The sequence below is a fragment of the Chiloscyllium plagiosum genome, unplaced genomic scaffold (assembly GCF_037043375.1).
Source record: "Chiloscyllium plagiosum isolate Xiang-an unplaced genomic scaffold, Cpla_swu_hap1 HiC_scaffold_13, whole genome shotgun sequence".
NCBI classification, from domain to species: domain Eukaryota; kingdom Metazoa; phylum Chordata; class Chondrichthyes; order Orectolobiformes; family Hemiscylliidae; genus Chiloscyllium; species Chiloscyllium plagiosum.
This window is the reverse complement of record NW_028270151.1, coordinates 52,593,509-52,613,399: the sequence shown is the minus strand read 5'-3', so window position 1 is coordinate 52,613,399 and position 19,891 is coordinate 52,593,509. Positions and strand designations below refer to the sequence as shown.

Genomic DNA, 19,891 nt, shown 5'->3' with positions numbered 1-19,891 from the left:
GAGAGCATCAAGTTGGGACAAAGTGAATAATCACTAAGAAAGCACACTAAAAGCCATGAGATGTTCCCTGTTCCAATGTATGAAATGGGTGCCTATTCATGAGCACAAAGCAGCTTAGTAGCAGCATTGCAATGTCAGGTGTTGGTGAGCTCAACAGCACAGTACTGAAGTGCCGAACTGTATCAGAAATAAGTCCCAAGTGTGCCATGATGATGTGATGAAGCTGATGCCTTGCCAATGCCAACCTCCATGGACAGAGGGTGCTGGTAGTCACTGCCCTTGGAGGGTATCTTGAGTACTGGGAAATACTGGGCAAGATGGATGCCCGGAGAAGATATCAGGAGCAGGAGCTGCCAGGTACCTGCTGAGATGTTCATGTTGGGAATTGTGGTCATCTAACTTCTCTTCACTGCCTGGGAAATTTGAATACAAATACAGTGAGATTAGTGATGTTGAGATGCGAGCAAATATAAATAGGCCCTTTGCCATTCACAAGTAAGATTCTCCTCTGACCATTAAATCCTTATGCAGAATAGCTGTGTTTTTTCTTAATGTCAGGAATCTCATTTTTCTGTTCTTACATATTTTCCTAATTGATGTGTAATTGCCCACATCATTCAAGGGCTATAAAAAAATCTCCCCAATGAGTACAGAAGTGGTGAGAGTATGCTAAACTATTCTAATAAGACCTTAAATAACTGGAGTATTTCTTTGAAGTCTATTCACCACACTTTAGGGAGGACGTGAACATCCCTGACAATGTGCAGTAGAGATTCAGTAGAATGCTTCCAGGCATTTTATTACAAGAATGGATTGGAAAAGCTGGGATTATCCTCCTGGAAATTGAGGAGAGGTATGATAGAAATGTGCAGAGTTTGGAAAGGGTAGAAAAGGAAAACATGTTCCCATCAGCTGGATAGTATAAGGACTGGGAGCACAGATTTAAGGTTATGGGTAAAAAAATGCAGGGGAAATGTGAGAAGGAATTGTTTTACACAGTGAGTGGTGAGGTCCTCAAACTGTTTACCCACAAGTCGGTAAAAATGGTAACAGTCATAATTTCAAAAGGAAATTGGATGGTTAATTGAAGGAAATAAATCTGGAGGGCTATGGGGATTGAGAAGGTAATAGGACTGACTGAATTGTTCAAAGGAGAGCTAGTATAGATCTAATGGACTAAATAACCCCTTTCTCTGCTGTAAATCACTCTATATTTTTCTCCTGCAACTGTTAACTATTCCTCCCAGTACTCCATTCTTTTGAAATTGTTGCTTGGGGCCTTTGGGCTACCCTTGTCCATCCACATACCTGGCTGGTGATACCTATCTGCAAGCCCCATCATAGCAGAACATGTCAAGTAGAACCTGAGCTGTGGGAACACCATGCTACTATACAGAGCTATTGAATCAAAATGTCAGGAGCCTAAACTGATCTGGTGGTTCCTTATGATACACCTCCCTCACAGATGTCTCCTGAATCATTATAGTATGGTGAATATTGCAACATGCCTATACAGAGAACAAAGAAGGTGCTGCAAAAACAGTCAGAGTTAATGAGGAAGATGTCTATGAAGATACAATAGAAGCAGAGGAAGAGGGGCCAGCAGAAAATGTTGAAGTCAGAAATATCAAAGATCATTTGCGTATTTCTGGTGATCTGCTCATTCCTCTCCCATGAAACACCTTTTATACATCCTTCGCTGCTGCCTTAATTATACATGAAAGAACATTGCATGATGACATTTGTCCCAAAAGCTGCCCAGTCGGTTCTGATGTAATGCGATAGTTCCATTCTCATGCGATCTTGCATTATAAGAAAATCACACAATAGCCTCACCATTTACATTAATGGGGCCAGAATCGCATTATGACTAACACAGGTAAGGAAAGTTCATGTTCTACAAACAACAGTCTAAATTCTTCAATCTCATTAAAGCCAATTCACGTTGAAGAAACGTGCCCTTGACTGTATTTCAAGGGAAATTTGTCATTTCCTTAAAATATCTATGAAATCTATCATTGTTTTTATTTGTTAAGATAAGTTTCAACATTTGCATCAATCATAATTGAATAAATTCTACATACTTGGATTGATTGAGTAATCCAGGTGTTATAAAAAGGCCCATTGAATTTGCACCAGTCAAAAACAATCACCTATTATAGTATTCTAATTGCATTTTCCGGCACTCGGCCCATTCTCTTGGCCTTGGCATCACAAGTGCACATCTAAATACTTCTTCATGTTATGAGGGTTTCTGACTCTATCACCCTCGTAGACAAAGAGCTCTAAATTCCCACCATCCTCTGGATGAAAAGGTTTCTCTTCACATTCCTTCCCTTATACCTTTGCCCCTTAGCCATTTTTCCCTCCACGAAGGGGCAACATTCCTTCCTGTTTACCCTATCTATGATCCTCATAACACTATGCATCTCAATCATATCTTGCTTCAGTCTCTTCTGCTCCAAGGAAAATAGCCCCAGGTTTAACAAATTTCGCTTCCTAAGTAAAACTCGCCACACCAGGCAACATCCAGGTAAATCGCCTCTACACCCTCTCCAGTACAATTGTATTCCTCCTGGTGGCTGAGTCTTGAAGCCATACTGACATCAAAGAAGTTAAGATACTGACACCATATATGTATGCAGTGCCACCTTTGCATGGTGTTTGATCTGAGGATTTGTGGTCTTGTATCGACTATTTAAAGTGAAATGCACCTTTTATAATTTTAAGAATTATTTGCCCATTAATACAAGTGTAATTTGTATTGGTTCTGATTTGTATTAAAATAGAAGCTACAAAATGTGGAATCTTGTTGACATTTTCTTTCATGTGGGAGTCATATAGTAAGTTTGATTATTTTAATTAATAGTACTACCCCCCCCCCCCCCCTCCCCCACCAGGATCATAACAGGATATGGAAGCTAGAGAAATTGGAAAATGAATAGCAATATCTTGAAAGGTGTCCATAATACAGAGGAGGAGCTGCTGGACATCCTAAAATGCAAAAATGTGAATAAATCCTCAGGACCTGATCAAGTGTATTCCAGAACACTGTGGGACATTAGGGAAGTGATTGCTGGTCCCCTTGCTAAAATATTTGTACCATCAATAATTACAGGTAAGGTGCTAGAAGACTGGAGGTTGGCGAACATGATGCCATTATTTAAGAAAGGTGGTAAGGAAAAGCCAGAAAACTATAGACCATTGAACCTAACACCAGTGGTGGGCAAGTAGTTGGAGGGGATTCAAAGGGACAAGATTTACATTTTTTGGAAAAGAGTGTAGTGCTGGAAAAGCACACCAGGTCAGGCAGCATTCAAGGGGCAGGAGAATTGACATTTCAGGAATGATGAAGGGCTTATGCCCGAAATGTCGATTCTCCTGCTCCTTGGATGCTGCCTGACCTGCTGTGTTTTTCAAGCACAACACTCTTGACTCAAAGCTCCAGCATCTGCAGTCCTCACTTTCTCCTTTTTATTTGGAAAAGCAAGGACTGATTAGGGATAGTCAACATGGCTTTGTGCATGAAAAATCATGTCTGACTAACTTGATAGAGATTCTTGAAGAAGTGATGAATAGGACTGATGAAGACAGAGTGGTGGATGTGGTCTATGTGGACTTCAGTAAGGTGTTCAACAAGGTTCTGCATGGTAGACTGATTAACAAGATTAGATCATGTGGGATACAGGGACAGCTAACCATTTGGATATATAATTGGCTCAAAGGAAGGAGAAGAGGGTGGTGGTGAAGGGTTGCTTTTTGGACTGGAGGCCTGTGACCAGCAGTGTGCCACAAGAATTGATGCTGGGTTCACTGCTTTTTGTCATTTATATAAATGATTTGGTTGTGAATATAGGAGGAATGGTTATTAAGTTTGCAGGTTTGGTGGTGTTGTGGACAGCGAAGAAGACTACCTCAGAGTATGACCGGACCTTGATCAGATGGGTTGAAGGGCCGAGAAGTGGAGGATGGATCAATGTGAGGTGCATTTTGGTGAGGCAAATCAGGGCAGGATTTATACATTTAATGATAAGGTCCAGGGCAGTGTTGCCACACAGAGACCTTAAAGTGCAGGTTCATAGTTCCTTGAAAATGAAGTCACAGGTAGACAGGCCAGTAAAGAAAATGTTTGGTTTGCTTGCTTTTATTGGTCAGTGCATTGAGTATAGGAACCAGCAGGTCATGTTGCAGCTGTCTAGGACATTGGTTAGGCCACTTTTGGAATACTGCATTCAATTCTGGTCTCCCTGCTATAGTAAGGATATTGTTAAACTTGAAAGGGTTCAGAAAAGAATTACAAGGATGTTGCCAAGGTTGGAGGATTTGAGCTATAGGGAGAGGCTGAATAGGCTAGGGCTATTTTCTCTGGAGCACCGAAGGGTGAGGGGTGATCTTATTGAGGTTTATAAAATCATGAGAGGCATGGATGGGGTGAATAACCAAGCTCTTTTCCTCAGGGGAGAGGAGTCCAAAACTAGAGGACATAGGTTTAAGGTAAGAGGGGAAAGATCTGAAAGGGACGTAATGGGCAACCTTTTCACGCAGAGGGTGCTGTGTGTATGGAAGGAGCTTCCAGAGGAAGTGGTGGAGGCTGGTATAATTGCAGCATTTAAAAAGCATCTGGGTGGGTATATGAATAGCAAGGGTTTAGAGGTATATGGGCCAAATGCAACTAGATTAATTTAGGATATCTGCTCAGTACGGACAAGTTCGACTGAAGGTTCTGTTTTCATGTTGTATATCTCTAGGACTGTATGACTGTAATTGAAACAATTAATTCAAATGAAAAATCAATGATGTATGAAGACACAGGTGCAGGAGCTACTAAGGAAAACTATTGTATACCAAAGTGCCAAATGTGAAAATGGTGATTCATTTCAGGTTTGGCAGCCATTATCAACTTGCGAGAAAGGAGATGTTCCTTCTGCCCTTATCTCTTGCAATAGAATCTTTACTGATAAGCATCAAAGAATCTTGTGGCTTCCTACAAACTAATTTTCCAGTTTGCAATTATTGTCTGACCGTAAGCGCAAATATCTTTCCACCATCACTGCAGCCATTCCATCACCACAAATCTTCCCAGTAACTTCTCTACTCCCCCTCCACCAGTCTCGCCTTCCCCACCCCACGCAACATACAGACACATTTCAAGAAGTACTTTGGAAAGTTTTTGAAAATTACATCCAACAAGTGTGGGCAGCACGATGGCACAGTGGTTAGCACTGCTGCCTCACAGTGCCAGAGACCCGGGTTCAATGCCCGCCTTAGCCGACTGACTGTGTGGAGTTTGCACGTTCTCCCAGTGTCTGCGTGGGTTTCCTCCGGGTGCTCCAGTTTCCTCCCACAGTCCAAAGATGTGCAGGTCAGGTGAATTGGCCATGCTAAATTGCCCGTAGTGTTAGGTAAGGGGTAAATGTAGGGGTATGGGTGGGTTGCGCTTCGGCGGGTTAGTGTGGACTTGTTGGGCCGAAGGGCCTGTTTCCACACTAAGTAATCTAATCTAAAAAAAGTGAAGAATCAAGTCAGATGTTATGCAATCAAATTAAGACAGTGGTGTGGCCCACTTGAAATCCATTCCAGGTTAATATTCAACCCATTTCATCTCTTTTTAACACAATTTAACCCACTGAATATTTGAAAAGAGCAAATTATTTGCAACTTCACAAACTTAAAGTGCTATTACTTTGGTTTCATTAAACAATATTTAAGTTCAAAGGTAATGAAGTTACATGAATCCACTTTTGACTTAACCTCCTTGACCAATAGGAAAAAACATAATAATCACAAAGTTAAACCAGCCGTTATAAGTAAAATATTTGCTCCATTTCTCACTTACCGTAACCTGATCATCATTCCAAATTATAGAGTCATTTCGGATGATCATCTCTTGTCCTGGGGGTGCAGTTGCATTGTAACTGCCGACTACCTTAAAAGAAATATGTCCTTCGGAGGTTCTCTGCCAGTTCATGATATCATATATAGCATCGATATCACCATTTTGATCAAAATAGATTTCTTCCCCTAGAAGGCTCTTAAACCGTACATTTTTCAGATAGTACATAAGCTAGAAAGAACAAAGGAAAAATGAACAGGGGACATATTATTTGTGAATGTTAATCTGCAATGCAGAGATTCAACTTTGTTAGTTCAATAGATGAAGTCAAACATTTACTTACAAATCTTGCCAGGAAAGTAATACCCAGCTAAAGTTATGCACTATTATTAATGCACGTATTACCTCTATATTCAGGGGATTAGGCAATACCAATGAGGTGTGAATCTCCAGACAAGCCAGTCATTTATGCGATGTCTCTGTTTATTTCGCTCAAATAACATTTCACTCTTTGCTACTCTCAACTATTCTACTGCATCTAAAATATCAACCAGATGATCAGAAATTTCTTTCCATTAAATATTCAAAAGACCAATATTGAGAAGGTATTTAGTCCCTACCACATACATTACAGTTTAGCCAATTGCCTCAGGCTGAATCAAAATGGTTGTGGCTTTGCTATCTATTTGAATCAGACATATTCACATGACATATTATCACTGACCCTATCTCAACTTCTCTAGTGCTGAAACCCACTCCTTTGTATTACTCTACTTGACTATTCTGATGCATTTTTGGTCAGCCTCCCATGTTTTACCCTCAGTAAGGAAGAGGTCATCCAAACTTTGCTGCCGCTGTTCAAGTTGCTCCATGACCATTCACCCATCATGGCTCTGCTTGCTGACACACGTTGGCTTCTGGGTGAGAAATGTGTTGATATTAAAATTCTTGTCCCGTTTTCAAATTCATTAATGGCTGCAGTCCTCCCCATCTATATCACCTCCCAAAAGCCCAGCAATCCTCTGAGATGTCTGCTCTCCTTAAATTCTTGATCATCCATGATACTTCTCCACTTCTGGTGGTGATGCCTTCAGTTGCCTCAGCCCTGAACTCTGGAATTTCCTCCCAAATGTCTCTGCCTCTCTACCTCACCTTTCTCTTTTAAAATGCTCATTAAAACTTAATTCATTGACAAAGCCTTTAGGCATTGAGCCTGGTATCTCCTTACGGCTTGGTGACATACTTTCTTCCTAATACTCCTGTGAAGAGGCTTGAGATGTTTTCTTATGTTAAAGGTGCTACATGAATATAATAAACGTATTTATACAGTCTGTAAATCATTAAATTAAACTCTGTGTAAATGAGTAATTCCCTTTTTTTGAAGATTTGTGAAGCTACAGATCTGCAAATATGCACCATCTTCTGTCTGGAAAATAGAGAATACTGCAGTAGATTCTCAATTCTATTAGGTTGACTAAGTCTGCACTAAACCCAGATGAATTTCCAGCAAGTTCTCAAATGTCTGTATACTCTTCTGTGTACATTCTCATGAGCTCCTGGACTGTTAGATTCATTGAGCAAACAATGATTTCCAAAGATTTTTTAAAAATATATTTATCCAGATAAATGCAGTCAATAATTCACAAGTGACTCAATATTATTGAGCATACCGTGTTTACAAAACAATTTTGATTTTGTGAAAAACAGGAAGACAATAATACACTTTTGAAATAGTCTGGTTCAATAATTCGAGACTGCTAATCACAAGAACAACTTTGAAAGCTATTTGCACTCCATTTGCCCTTTAGGAAGTGGTTGTTCACATTTTCAGAAACTTAAATAAAAGCAAATTACTGCGGATGCCGGAATCTAAAACCAAAAGAGAAAATGCTGGAAAATCTCAGGAGGTCTGACAGCATCTGTAAGGAGAGAAAAGAGCTGATGTTTTGAGTCTAACTGACCCTTTGTCAAAGCTAAAAAAAGGGAGAAATAGGGAGGTATTTATACGAGGCTGAGAGGTGAGTGATGGCTCCAGAAGTAAAGGTAGCAATAAAGAGGTGATAATGACAGTGCATAGGAAGATTATAGGGAGATTAGGAGCTGTGAATGACCAAAGCTATGTGACAAAATACGTGGGGGATGGATGAAGCAGAGGCAAAATGGAAAACAGGGGAGAAGGTTAACAAAGGGGGGAGAGGAGAGGGAAAAGCTGATGAGAGAGTGGGGAGCGAGAGAAAGAGAGACAATCAAGAAATAGGAGGTACAGAACAGTGAAAAAAGTATATTAAAAAAAATAAAATAAATGAAATAAAATTACAGAGCAGAATGAAAACAAAGGGGTCGAGATGGGATAATCATCTGAAGTTGTTGAATTCAATGTTGAGACCGGCTGGCTGTAATGTGCCTAGTCAGAAGGTGAGATGCTGTTCCTCCAGTTTGCATTGAGTTTCACTGGAACATTGCAGCAGGCCAAGGACAGACATGTGGGCATGGGAGCAGGATTGGGTGTTGAAGTGGCAAGCCACAGGAAAGTCCAGGACCTGATCGCGTACAGACTGAAGGTGCTCAGCAAAGTGATCACCAGTCGGCGTTTTGTCTCTCCAATATAGAGGAGACCACATTGGGAGCAATGAATGCAATAGACCAAATTGAAAGAAGTACAAGAGAAATGCTGCTTAATCTGAAATGAGTGTTTGGGGCCTCGGATGGTGAGCATGGAAGAGGTAAAGGGGCAGGTGTTGCACCTTCTGCGATTGCATGGAAAGGTGCCATGTGTGATGGGAGAGGAGTTAGGTGTGATGGAGGAGTGGACTAGGTTGTCCTGGAAGGAATGATCTTTGCGGAATGCAGACAGGGGGAGGGAAGGGAAGATGTGTTTAGTGGTGGCGTCGTGTTGGAGTTGGCGAAAATGGCAGAGGATTATTCTTTGCATGTGAAGGCTGGTGGAGTGAAAGGAGACAACAAGAGGGACCCTATCCTTGTTCTGGGAGGGGAGGGAGGGGATGAGGGTTGTGGCGCGGGAGATGTACTGCACTCTGTCGAGAGCCCTGTCAACAACTGTAGGTGGGAAGTCACGGTTGGAGAAGAAGGAGCACATATTAAGAGCACCACTTTGGAAGGTGGCCTCATTGGATCAAATGCGGCGGAGGCGAAGGAGCTGAGAGAAAGGGATAGAGTCCTTACAGGACGTAGGGTGAGAAGAGCTGTAGTCCAGGTAGTTGTGGGAGTCAATGGGCTTGTAGTGGATATTAGTGGATAGACTATTGCCGGAAATGGAGACAGAAAGGTCAAGAAAAGGTTGGAGATGGACCATATGAAGGTGATGGAGAGATGGAAACTGGAAGCGAAGTTTATGAATTTTTCCAGATCAGGATAAGAGCATGAAGCCGCACCGAAATAGTAATTGATGTACCGATAAAGCATTTGTGGGAGGGGACCCGGATAGGCCTGGAACAAGAAATGTTCCACATACCCAATGAAAAGGCAGGAATAGCTAGGACCCATGCGGGTACCCATTGCTATACCTTTGATTTGGAGAAAATGGGATGCACTGTCATTATCACCTCTTTATTGCTACCTTTGCTTCTAGAGCCTTCTCTCAGCCTAGTATAAATACCTCCCTATTTCTCCCTCTTTTTAGCTTTGACAAGGGTCAGTTAGACTCGAAACGTCAGCTCTTTTCTTTCCTTACAGATGCTGCCAGACCTGCTGAGATTTTCCAGCATTTTCTCTTCAGAAACTTAAATATTGATGAGTGTCACATTATTTTTAACAATGTCTTCAGCAATGAGACCTTTAACTAGATTCTAATCAGTTTTAAGGGTAATCAGTGAGGAAGATTAAAAGTTTGTACTGTTTTGTGATCTGAATACACTGCCTGAAAGGGTGGTGAGAGCAAAATTCGACAGTAACTTTTGAAAGGGAACCAGATAAATTCCTGAAGTGGAATTGCAGGGCTCTGGAGAAAGAGCAGGGGAGCACAACTAAATTAGATAGCTCGTCTAAATAGTTATCAAAGGCACCAAGAACCAAATGACTTTTGCTGTGCTGCATTATTCTAGATTAAACAGGGAAAGTGATCGTGCTGCAATCGATGTATCATTTAGAAAGATTGACATTTCCTCTCTTTTAATTTTCCTCTATTTGAAAGGATATTTTACTAGTGTGTGTGGTTCACTGAAAAGCTGCAAATTGTTACAAACTGGAAACTATTTAAAATAAATTCTATAGCTCTACAAACCATTGAAAACATACCTGCCAAGGCTGAAAATCTGTGATGTTTGCACATGATCCTTTAACAAATGGACCCTCCCCAGTCTTACATGTATGCATATTGTGAAGGGCACTTGCCACAGTGTATACAGATTTGTACACACTGTATGTCAGTCTCAGCTGAGATACATCAACATATGTGTTGTCAATTTCATCCAAATTCTCCTTTCCTGTGCAGAGCTGCTGAGAAAGTGGGGGAATAATATGGATTCTGTTCTTTACATCTGTTCTGTTATTCTCAGTTGTTTTTAAGTCAGACGTTCTACTGACATCCACCCCATGTTCAGGCCACATGCAATCAAAAGCTCGCTCCCAGAATTCAGTGATCAGTTTTTCTCCAGAATTTCTTGGATCTAACTGAATGAGGTGATCACGTAGTCCAGGAATATGAGCTCGTTGTATTGCAAATCCAATAGTTCCACCTAAAAGTGAGGAATATTCTGGCTTGGAAATCAATGCAGAGTTAATCCAAGCCTCACTGGCTATCCAAGTTCTTCCTGAAATATTACGTTGCATGACTTCTTCTATTAAAGAGCTCAAATCAATATCAGCAGAAAACACTGCAATGATTTTGGCAGTTGATTGCTCAATTGTGTCTACAATTCGAACTATTTTCTCTCTTGCATAAACTTTGGGGATAGTCTCAGAGAAAGAGATGCATACGCCAACTTTTTCTAATTCCTCTTTAAAGTTTTTAATTCCATATTTTCCATAGTCATCATCTGATGCTATTGTTCCCACCCATGTCCATCCAAAGTGTATCGCAAGCTTTGCCATTGCTCTGGACTGAAAAATATCACTTGGGATGGTCCGGATAAAGGATGGAAACTGAAATTTGTCACTGAGAACTGAGCAAGATGCTGAATAATCCACCTGCAAAACAGTAGTCAAACAAATTATTTAAAATATTTATCAAAAACAATACAACATCTTGTCAATATTATGAGCTAGTTACTGAATCTCTCCAACATTTTTGAACATTTTTGTTGTGCGCACGAGTACGTAGTGTTCGTCCACACTTTGTTTTAGTTTCTACGTTTCCATAAGATGTGGGAGCAGACGTATGCCATTTGAGCCATCGAGCCTGCTCCAAAATTCAGTGAGATCGTGGCTGATCTGATCATCCTCCATTCCACTTTCCTGCCTTATTCCCATACCCTTGATTTGTTACAAATTAAAAATCTGTACATGATGAAGCATATGTCAGCCAGTCAGCTTGTGGAGTTACCATTTAAATCACCATGGACTACTCCCTAACTGAAAATAAGACCATAAGACATAGGAGTGGAAGTAAGGCCATTCGGCCCATCGAGTCCACTCCGCCATTCAATCATGGCTGAAGGGCATTTCAACTCCACTTACCTGCATTCTCCCCGTAGCCCTTAATTCCTTGTGACATCAAGAATTTATCAATCTCTGCCTTGAAGACATTTAGCATCCCAGCCTCCACTGCACTCTGCGGCAATGAATTCCACAGTCCACCACACTCTGGCTGAAGAAATGTCTCCACATTTCTGTTCTGAATTTACCCCCCTAATTCTAAGGCTGTGTCCACGGTCCTAGTCTCCTCGCCTAACAGAAACAATTTCCTAGCGTCCACCCTCTCCAAGCCATGTATTATCTTGTAAGTTTCTATTAGATCTCCCCTTAATCTTCTAAACTCCAATGAATACAATCCCAGGATCGGCACGGGGGTGGCACGGTGGCACAGTGGTTAGCACTGCTGCCTCACAGCACCAGAGACCCGGGTTCAATTCCCGCCTCAGGCGACTGACTGTGTGGAGTTTGCACGTTCTCCCCGTGTCTGTGTGGGTTTCCTCCGGGTGCTCCGGTTTCCTCCCACAGTCCAAAGATGTGCAGGTCAGGTGAATTGGCCATGCTAAATTGCCCGTAGTGTTAGGTAAGGGGTAAATGTAGGGGTATGGGTGGGTTGCGCTTCGGCGGGGCGGTGTGGACTTGTTGGGCTGAAGGGCCTGTTTCCACACTGTAAGTAATCTAATTTAATCTAATCCTCAGCCATTCCTCGTATATTAGACCTACCATTCCAGGGATCATCTGTGTGAATCTCTGCTGGACACGCTCCAGTGCCACTATGTCCTTCCTGAGGTGTGAGGACCAAAACTGGACACAGTACTCCAAATGAGGCCTAACCAGAGCTTTATAAAGTCTCAGTAACACAACGGTGCTTTTATATTCCAACTCTCTTGAGATAAATGACAACATTGCATTCACTTTCTTAATCACGGACTCAACCTGCATGTTTACCTTTAGAGAATCCTCGACTAGCACTCCCAGATCCCTTTGTACTTTGGCTATATGAATTTTCTCACTGTTTAGAAAGTAGTTCATGCTTGCATTCTTTTTTCCAAAGTGCAAGACCTCGCATTTGCTCACATTGAATTCCATCAGCCATTTCCTGGATCACTCTTCCAAACTGTCTAGATCCTTCTGCAGCCTCCCCACTTCCTCAGTACTACCTGCCTGTCCACCTAACTTCGTATCATCGGCAAACTTCACTAGAATGCCCCCAGTCCCTTCATCCAGATCATTAATATATAACGTGAACAGCTGCGGCCCCAACACTGAACCCTGCGGGACACCGCTTGTCACCGGCTGCCATTCTGAAAAAGAACCTTTTATCCCAACTCTCTGCTTTCTGTCAGACAGCCAATCCTCAATCCATACCAGTAGTTCACCTCGAACACCATGGGCCCTCACCTTGCTCAGCACTCCCGTGTGGCACCTTATCAAAGGTGTGGCACCTTTTGGAAGTCTAGATAGACCACATCCACTGGGTTTCCCTGGTCTAACCTACTTGTCACCTCTTCAAAGAATTCCAAAAGGTTTGTCAGGCACGACCTCCCCTTACTAAATCCATGTTGGATTTAAAACATAAGGATGTTTTAAGTACTTCTGTAAATGTTCCCAATATTTTTCTAGAATTCCTCTTTATCTAGTCACTTTGACTTCTGAACTATCAGAACAGCCCATTGACCCACCCACTGATTTCACCATGTTCAGCATTAATTAGAGTCATAGAGATATACAGCATGGAAACAGACCTTTTGGTCTAAATCGTCCATCCCAACAAGATATCCTAAATAAATCTAGTCCCATTTGCCAGCATTTGACCCATATCTCTCTGAACTCCTATTCGTATACCCATCCAGATGCCTTTCAAATGTTGCAATTGTACCAGCCTCCACCACTTTGTCTGGCAGTCCATTCCATACACCCTCTGCGTGAAAACGTTGCCCCTTAGGTCCCATTTAAATCTTTCCCCTCCCACCCTAAAGCTATGACCACTAATCTTGGACTCCCCCACCCCAGGGAAAAAGACTTTCTCTTTTCACCCTATCTATGCCCCTCATGATTTTATAAATCTCTACAAGGTCACCCATAGCCTCCGACGCTCCAGGGAAAATAACCCCAGCCTATTCAGCCTCTCCCTATAGCTCAAACCCTCTAAACCCTGGCAGCATCCTTATTTATCTTTTCTGAACCCTTTCAAGTTTCACAATATCCTTCCAATAGCAGGGAGACGTGAATTGCACGCAGTATTCCAGTAGTGGCCTAACCAGTGTCCTGTACAGCCTCAACATGACCTCCCAATTCCTATATTGAGTGCACTGATTAATAAAGGCAAGCATACCAATGCTTTCTTTACTATCCTATCTATCTGGGACTCCACTTTCAAGGAACTATGAACCTGCACTCCAAGGTGTGTATTTGTGAAGGTTTGTGGCCATGAACTAATATCCTCACACTCCACCACACAATATGTTGGCAAAAAATATACTGTAGCAGTTCAGCTATACCTTTCATATTCTGATAACAGAACATATCTTTTGGCAATTGGTGTTCTGGACATCATATAGCCAATATTTATTTCCAATTTCTATTCAATAAGGAATTGGATGCCATGCCACATGTAATGCTGCTTTTTATTACAAAACAAGTAAGTAACATGTTATTTTAGTAAAAAATGTCTATGTAAAATCAGTAACATGTTACTTTAGTAAAAAATGTCTATGTGCCTCACCTTTGCATTTTAGTTTGGATAAGTTAAGTAAAAGCACAAGAGCAAATTAATTTCCAAATCTGTCTAAAATGAACATATTGCATAAATTGTATTTTGTTTCATATTCCAGGTTCAGATTTCCCTTTATTTTTAAAAAGAAAGTCTGAACATCCAACATCAGTTTGCATTTTACTTTTCAAGTGATGTGAACCCCAAAGCTGAGTCAGCAATTTCAACAGTGTCTGCAGGAAGGATAATGGATCTCTATCCAAATAGTCACAAAGCTTAATGCCTTAATGATAATTATCTAAAGCTGAAAATCACAACTAAGGATCAATCTGTTTGACATGTCTGAGAGTTTGAAATAGTTTTAGTACTATTTACTTTGAAGCACAACTTCTGTTGGTAAAGTAATCTTCAATGAGATATTTCAATTTCAATTACAATTTCAAACAATCATTGAACAAGTCATTTCACTTATTTTTTTCATTTAGTATCTTAAAACTCTATTTTCTGAATTATTTTATTAAAGTAAATACACTGGCTGGATAATCTGTCACATTAATGCAATACTCCCCAAACTGATGTTCATCTTCTTAATGAAGTTGTAATAAAACATAGATTTTATCACTACAACATTTCCAATTTTGTTACCTGAGGAAAATAATACAGTCCCAGGATTCTAGCAGTCGCTATAGAGAGAGCTGACCCTCCAGCTCCTATTAGCACTGCCAAAGGAGCTCCATTGCCACACCTGTAGTTGGGTACAGCTTCATCCTGTCCAGTCAGGTATGTCAACGTTCCTTCAACAGCTTTGGAAATAGTAAAACAAGAGTCATAGATTGTATATCCAAGCTGTATATCTGGTAGAATTGAATCATTCTGGTTGACTTCGTTAATCGCATGGATCATTGTTCTGGCCCAGCGGAAAGCTCTGAAGTTGAATCTGTTACAAAATTGAAACAAAGGTTCGGATAAAATTACATTGACGCTAACAAAGCCATATATTGAGCAGAGAAAATATAGTTATCAAAGATATCAAAAACAAACTATTTCAGTGGGGGTTAAAGGAATTTAAGAGGTAATGCAACATTAACTTGTATTTGTATAAAATATACTGAACATCATAAAACATCCCAATGAGATTCACCAGAGTTTTAACAAGAAAAACTTCACAGATGACCAAAATCTTGGTCAAAGAGGTACATAGTAATGAGGATTAAAGGAGAAAGGAGAGCTGGAGAAACAGATCTAATGTTGGAGGGGCAAGTCCTTTGGGCTCAGGCAGCTGAATGCATACTTATGATGGTGAAATTAAAACCAAGGAAAGGCACAAGGCCAAAATGGGAGAAGTGAGACCTTGAAGGATTGTAGCACTGGAGGAGATTAGGAAGAGAGTGCGACCATGAAAGGATTTGAAAATAAGATTATTTTTTAAAAATCAAGGCATTGCTTAATCACGAAGTAGTGCGGGTCAGTGTGCAGTAGGAGTTTGGATTTTGTAGCAAGCTAGGATATGCAAAGCAGAGCTTTGGAGAACCGTATGTTTACGGACAATAGAAGATGATAAACCATCTGGGAATATATTGAAATAATTGATACCAGAAGTAACAAGCTAATGAGCTGACACATCATTTATTAATGCACCATGATCACATTTATTTAGACTAGCAAGATTGCAATTATTGTCCTTATCCACTTGACCGAAAGCACATCCTTCTTGCAAAAGTATTACTTTCATGAAGACTTGTGGTTTATATAATAGCTGTGGTATTGAATAGCACCATTATTTCACATAATAATTGTCCTGTGTCAGTGCCGTAACTTTCTGAAATATTTTCATATTGGGCTAGTACATTAATTTGTATGAGCAAGAACTTTCATTTCCCTATTTGTCTTCACTACATCGACAATGCTTCATTTATTAACCATACTTGTTTGCATTAAATTGGTGGTCCTTATGATTCCACTTCATAGGACTAATAAAGTGTGAAAAGCACTCCCTATCTCTTCTTGATGCCAAGTAAATTCATATATTATTGAAATGTATATGTTGAATGTTTTACTTCTACTTTACTTGGAGAAAGTGAGGACTGCAGATGCTGGAGATCAGAGCTGAAAGTGTGTTGCTGGAAAAGCGCAGCAGGTCAGGCAGCATCCAAGGTGCAGGAGAATCGATGTTTGGGCATGAGCCCTACTCCTCATTCCTGAAGAAGGGCTCATGCCTGAAACGTCGATTCTCCTGCTCTTTGATGCTGCCTGACCTGCTGCGCTTTTCCAGCAACACATTTTCAGTTCTACTTTACTTGTAAACATAAAGGATTGAGTTCAAACAATTTGCCCAGATTTATTTCCCTAATTATTCTGATAAAAATGAAGAGAACCTTTGAAAACAGACAACAGAAGAGAAAAAAGAAGCAGCTAAAACAATGACCAAAGTTTAATAGTTCACTGTCATGAAGGAAGGACTTATACTCAAGAAAACCAGTGAAGCCGAAACCAAACACAAGCATCTACCTCTTTCACTAGAACAGCTGGCATGGAATGGAGGTGACTGCTAGAACCAAGAAGACCACAGACCCGGAAATCCCTACCAAAGAAAATAGGTACACAAAGTCCAATGATCTCTAGAATGTACTGACTAAGAGTGATATTTCATTCTAGATACAGAAGGTCCCTCAGAGTGTCTGTTTGAGAAATTGAAGTGAATCATTCGAAAATCAAATTAGATTTTGTTCCAAGAGCCTAGTTCATCAATGAAAATTATGGTAAAACAAAATACAGTCAAGATTAGCCAGTATTCTCTCCAACAGCCAGTTGTGTACACTGTTTTGTCTATAAACTCTTCTCAATATTATTGGCAACACTGGCCAATGATGACTGGTGAAACCCTGCTGGCGTTCAAAATCATGAAAGCTCTGGGATTCTAGAAAAGCTTTGCTTACTTAGTTAAAAGCAAATTACTGCTGATGCTGGAATCTGAAACTTTGACAAAGGGTCAGTTAGACTCGAAATGTCAGCTCTTTTCTCTCTTTACAGATGCTGCCAGACCTGCTGAGATTTTCCAGCATTTTCTCTTTTGGTTGCTTACTTAGTTGATGAGGCAATGTGAGTTAAACTTGAATTCACACCTACAGGAGCAAACCTACTGAAGGCATGTCCTTGGACATGTTATTATAGTCAGGTGAATATTCGAGGAACATATACTAATTTTTAGGTGAAAACAGGAACTATCTTGGCTTAGTAGGACTCATTGCTAAGTTTGATCTATTTCTTGCCAATCATATAAAAATTATAGGGGCAGTCAGGAGAGGGGCAAAAATCAAAGACCCTAAATGGCGTCAGCCCTTGTTTCCACCTCCCAGCCAAGTACAGTGATTCCTTTCCTGACTTGAGCACAGCAGCCTTGCTATAATCCAAGAACAAGAATGTCCCACAATAGCCCAAGGCCCTGTTAATGGGGATCAAAGTACAGGACCCTGAAAGCATTGGATCTGAGTTTATGTTACTTTGACTGTTGCTTAGCTACTGGAATTTTATTTACTGTTGTGAAATAGATGGACTTTTTTTCTCTGCTACTACAAAACACTGGGCGGTATTCAAATCATTTTTGAATCCCAATTCACTGAACTAAAATATCTGACATTAGGTGGGAAGCACATGCATAGGCTACATTGGCCATAGCTGAGAATTCTGGCTCGACTGTTGACCCATTTACTCATCTTCACACTGATGACATACATTTTAACAAACCAGATTGGTATCTTTGATGAGGGACCTCAATTATGTAATGAAAATAGAGAGACTGAGGTTAATTTTCGTAGTATAAAGTTGATTGACAGAAAAAGATGCATTTACAGCCAACTAATAAGCATCACTAAGATATCATGTATCTATGTTCTGCTACAGCTACTTTATATAGGTAGAACCTATGAAGATGTCAATGTGCCACAAGACTTCCGCTTAAGTTGCGCTTTCTCTGGACCTTGCTGTAGTATAGTTCGCCATGGTAAGTTCTAAAAGAACTGTGAGGACTGCACAATGGGTTAATTTGAAATATTCAGACCTGTTAAAATGTATACTACTAGTCTTACCATGGCAGCATTGATTAACTGTAACACTTTCTTCTGCATCTTTTCCCAGATCCTATCAAAACTGTACACAGTGTTGACCATAGCTGCTTCCTTTTCTCAGGAATGCTGTATTAATGTCTTCTGTGTGGATGGTTTTAAAATGGCAGCCAGGGAACATTGCTAATATGCACCTTAAGCAGTAGTCCTCAATTTCGTCAGTACTCAAGCAAGTTGTTGGATGCTGACCATTCCACTCAAAGTCTTATTCATTTCTAGCATCCAGATTTAATATCATTAGTTTTTGACATATTTTTATGCCCTACATAACATTTGAGAAAACTGGCAATTGCTCACATTACTTTACATCCATGTCTTAGGCCATTATACACTGATGGCTTCCCAGATTTCCCCTCACCTTCTTCTTTGACAATGACTTCAGCACCTGTTCCAGTTCAGGTGCAAAGTTTGTTTCAAATACTAAATGAGGGGCGAACTTGGAAGATTCCATGGAGTTTGTCATTCATGATTTTCTCATATGAAAATATTATGGCACTTCAGTCCAAATGCCTTATCTCCAGGACTGGAAAATCTATCCATGGTCTCCCACTAAAAAAGGACTCTAACATCATACAGGGAAATAGGATCGGTGCAGATAGTTTCAGTGGCACAGACCTAAATGACTGTCTTCCATGGAAAAATATTTTTAAAATTCTCATAACAGACAATATTCTTGATACCATGGAATGTAAGTTGTCTACTCCTAATATTGCCTTTGATCTAATTATTTGAAGATGTACAAGGACATTGCTCTTCCTGGTGTTAAATGTTTTGGAGAAAATAAAGTATTTGTTTGGTTTCTTTTTAATTCATGGGATGTGGGCACTATTGACTTGGCCAGCATTTGTTGTCTGAGCCTTGTTGCTATTCAGAAAAGAATGGTAGACTACCGTTTTGAGCCACTGCAGTCCATTTAGTTCAGGGCGACCAACAATTGTTTTGTGTGTGTGCATTAGCAAGTTTTGAGAAGATTGGTAGCTCAAGTTGAGGTTCTGGATGTAGGTTTGCTCACTGAACTGGAAGGTTCATTTCCAGAGGCTCACTGAAAATATTACCTAGTATGGTGATGAAACGGCTGAAAATGAACATTCCAGCTCAGCGAGCAAACCTACATCCTATGTGTGTATGTGGGGGGGGGGGAGGGGGGAAGAGTGGGGGTGAGGCAGGGAAAAGGGGAGTGGTGGGTGAGGGGGGGGGGGGTAAATTCCAGGATTGTCAACCAGCAATACTAAATGAACTGGGAGTATAGATCCAAGTCAGGATGATGAATGGCTTGGAGGGGAAATTGCAGATGGTGCCATTCCCAGGTAGCTGCTGTCCTTGTCTTTTGAGATGGCAGTGACTGTGTCTTTTGAAGGGGTTGCCTAAGCATTATATACTCAGCACTGCATGTATGAATCTGTATCCCATTGACTGGACTAGGACTTCTTTCTTGACAAAAGAAAGGTCAAGGAACAAAAAGACTGATGGCGACCTTTAAAATTATAAAAGGAGATTAATAGGATAGCTGTTGAGAAGCTATTTCTAATGTGGGGCAAACAAAAACTAGAAACCATATATATAAAGTACTCATTAACAACGGCAACAAGATTTCAGGACATGATTGAAATGTACAGCTTGATGCCACAAGGAGCT

At 40.6% G+C, this 19,891-nt stretch overlaps 1 protein-coding gene across 1 annotated transcript in view; it reads right to left on the bottom strand.

The window, feature by feature from the left end:
- Positions 1–19,891, bottom strand: part of vmn2r1 (vomeronasal 2, receptor 1) — a 39,319-nt gene that overhangs the window by 16,377 nt on the left and 3,051 nt on the right. The window contains exons 2-4 of the mRNA XM_043703011.2: positions 14,781–15,072; positions 10,088–10,978; positions 5,837–6,064 (exon numbers count right to left, since the gene is read on the bottom strand). Of these exons, the coding sequence (XP_043558946.2) occupies positions 5,837–6,064; positions 10,088–10,978; positions 14,781–15,072 (1,411 nt within the window). The remainder of the gene's footprint in view (positions 1–5,836; positions 6,065–10,087; positions 10,979–14,780; positions 15,073–19,891) is intronic.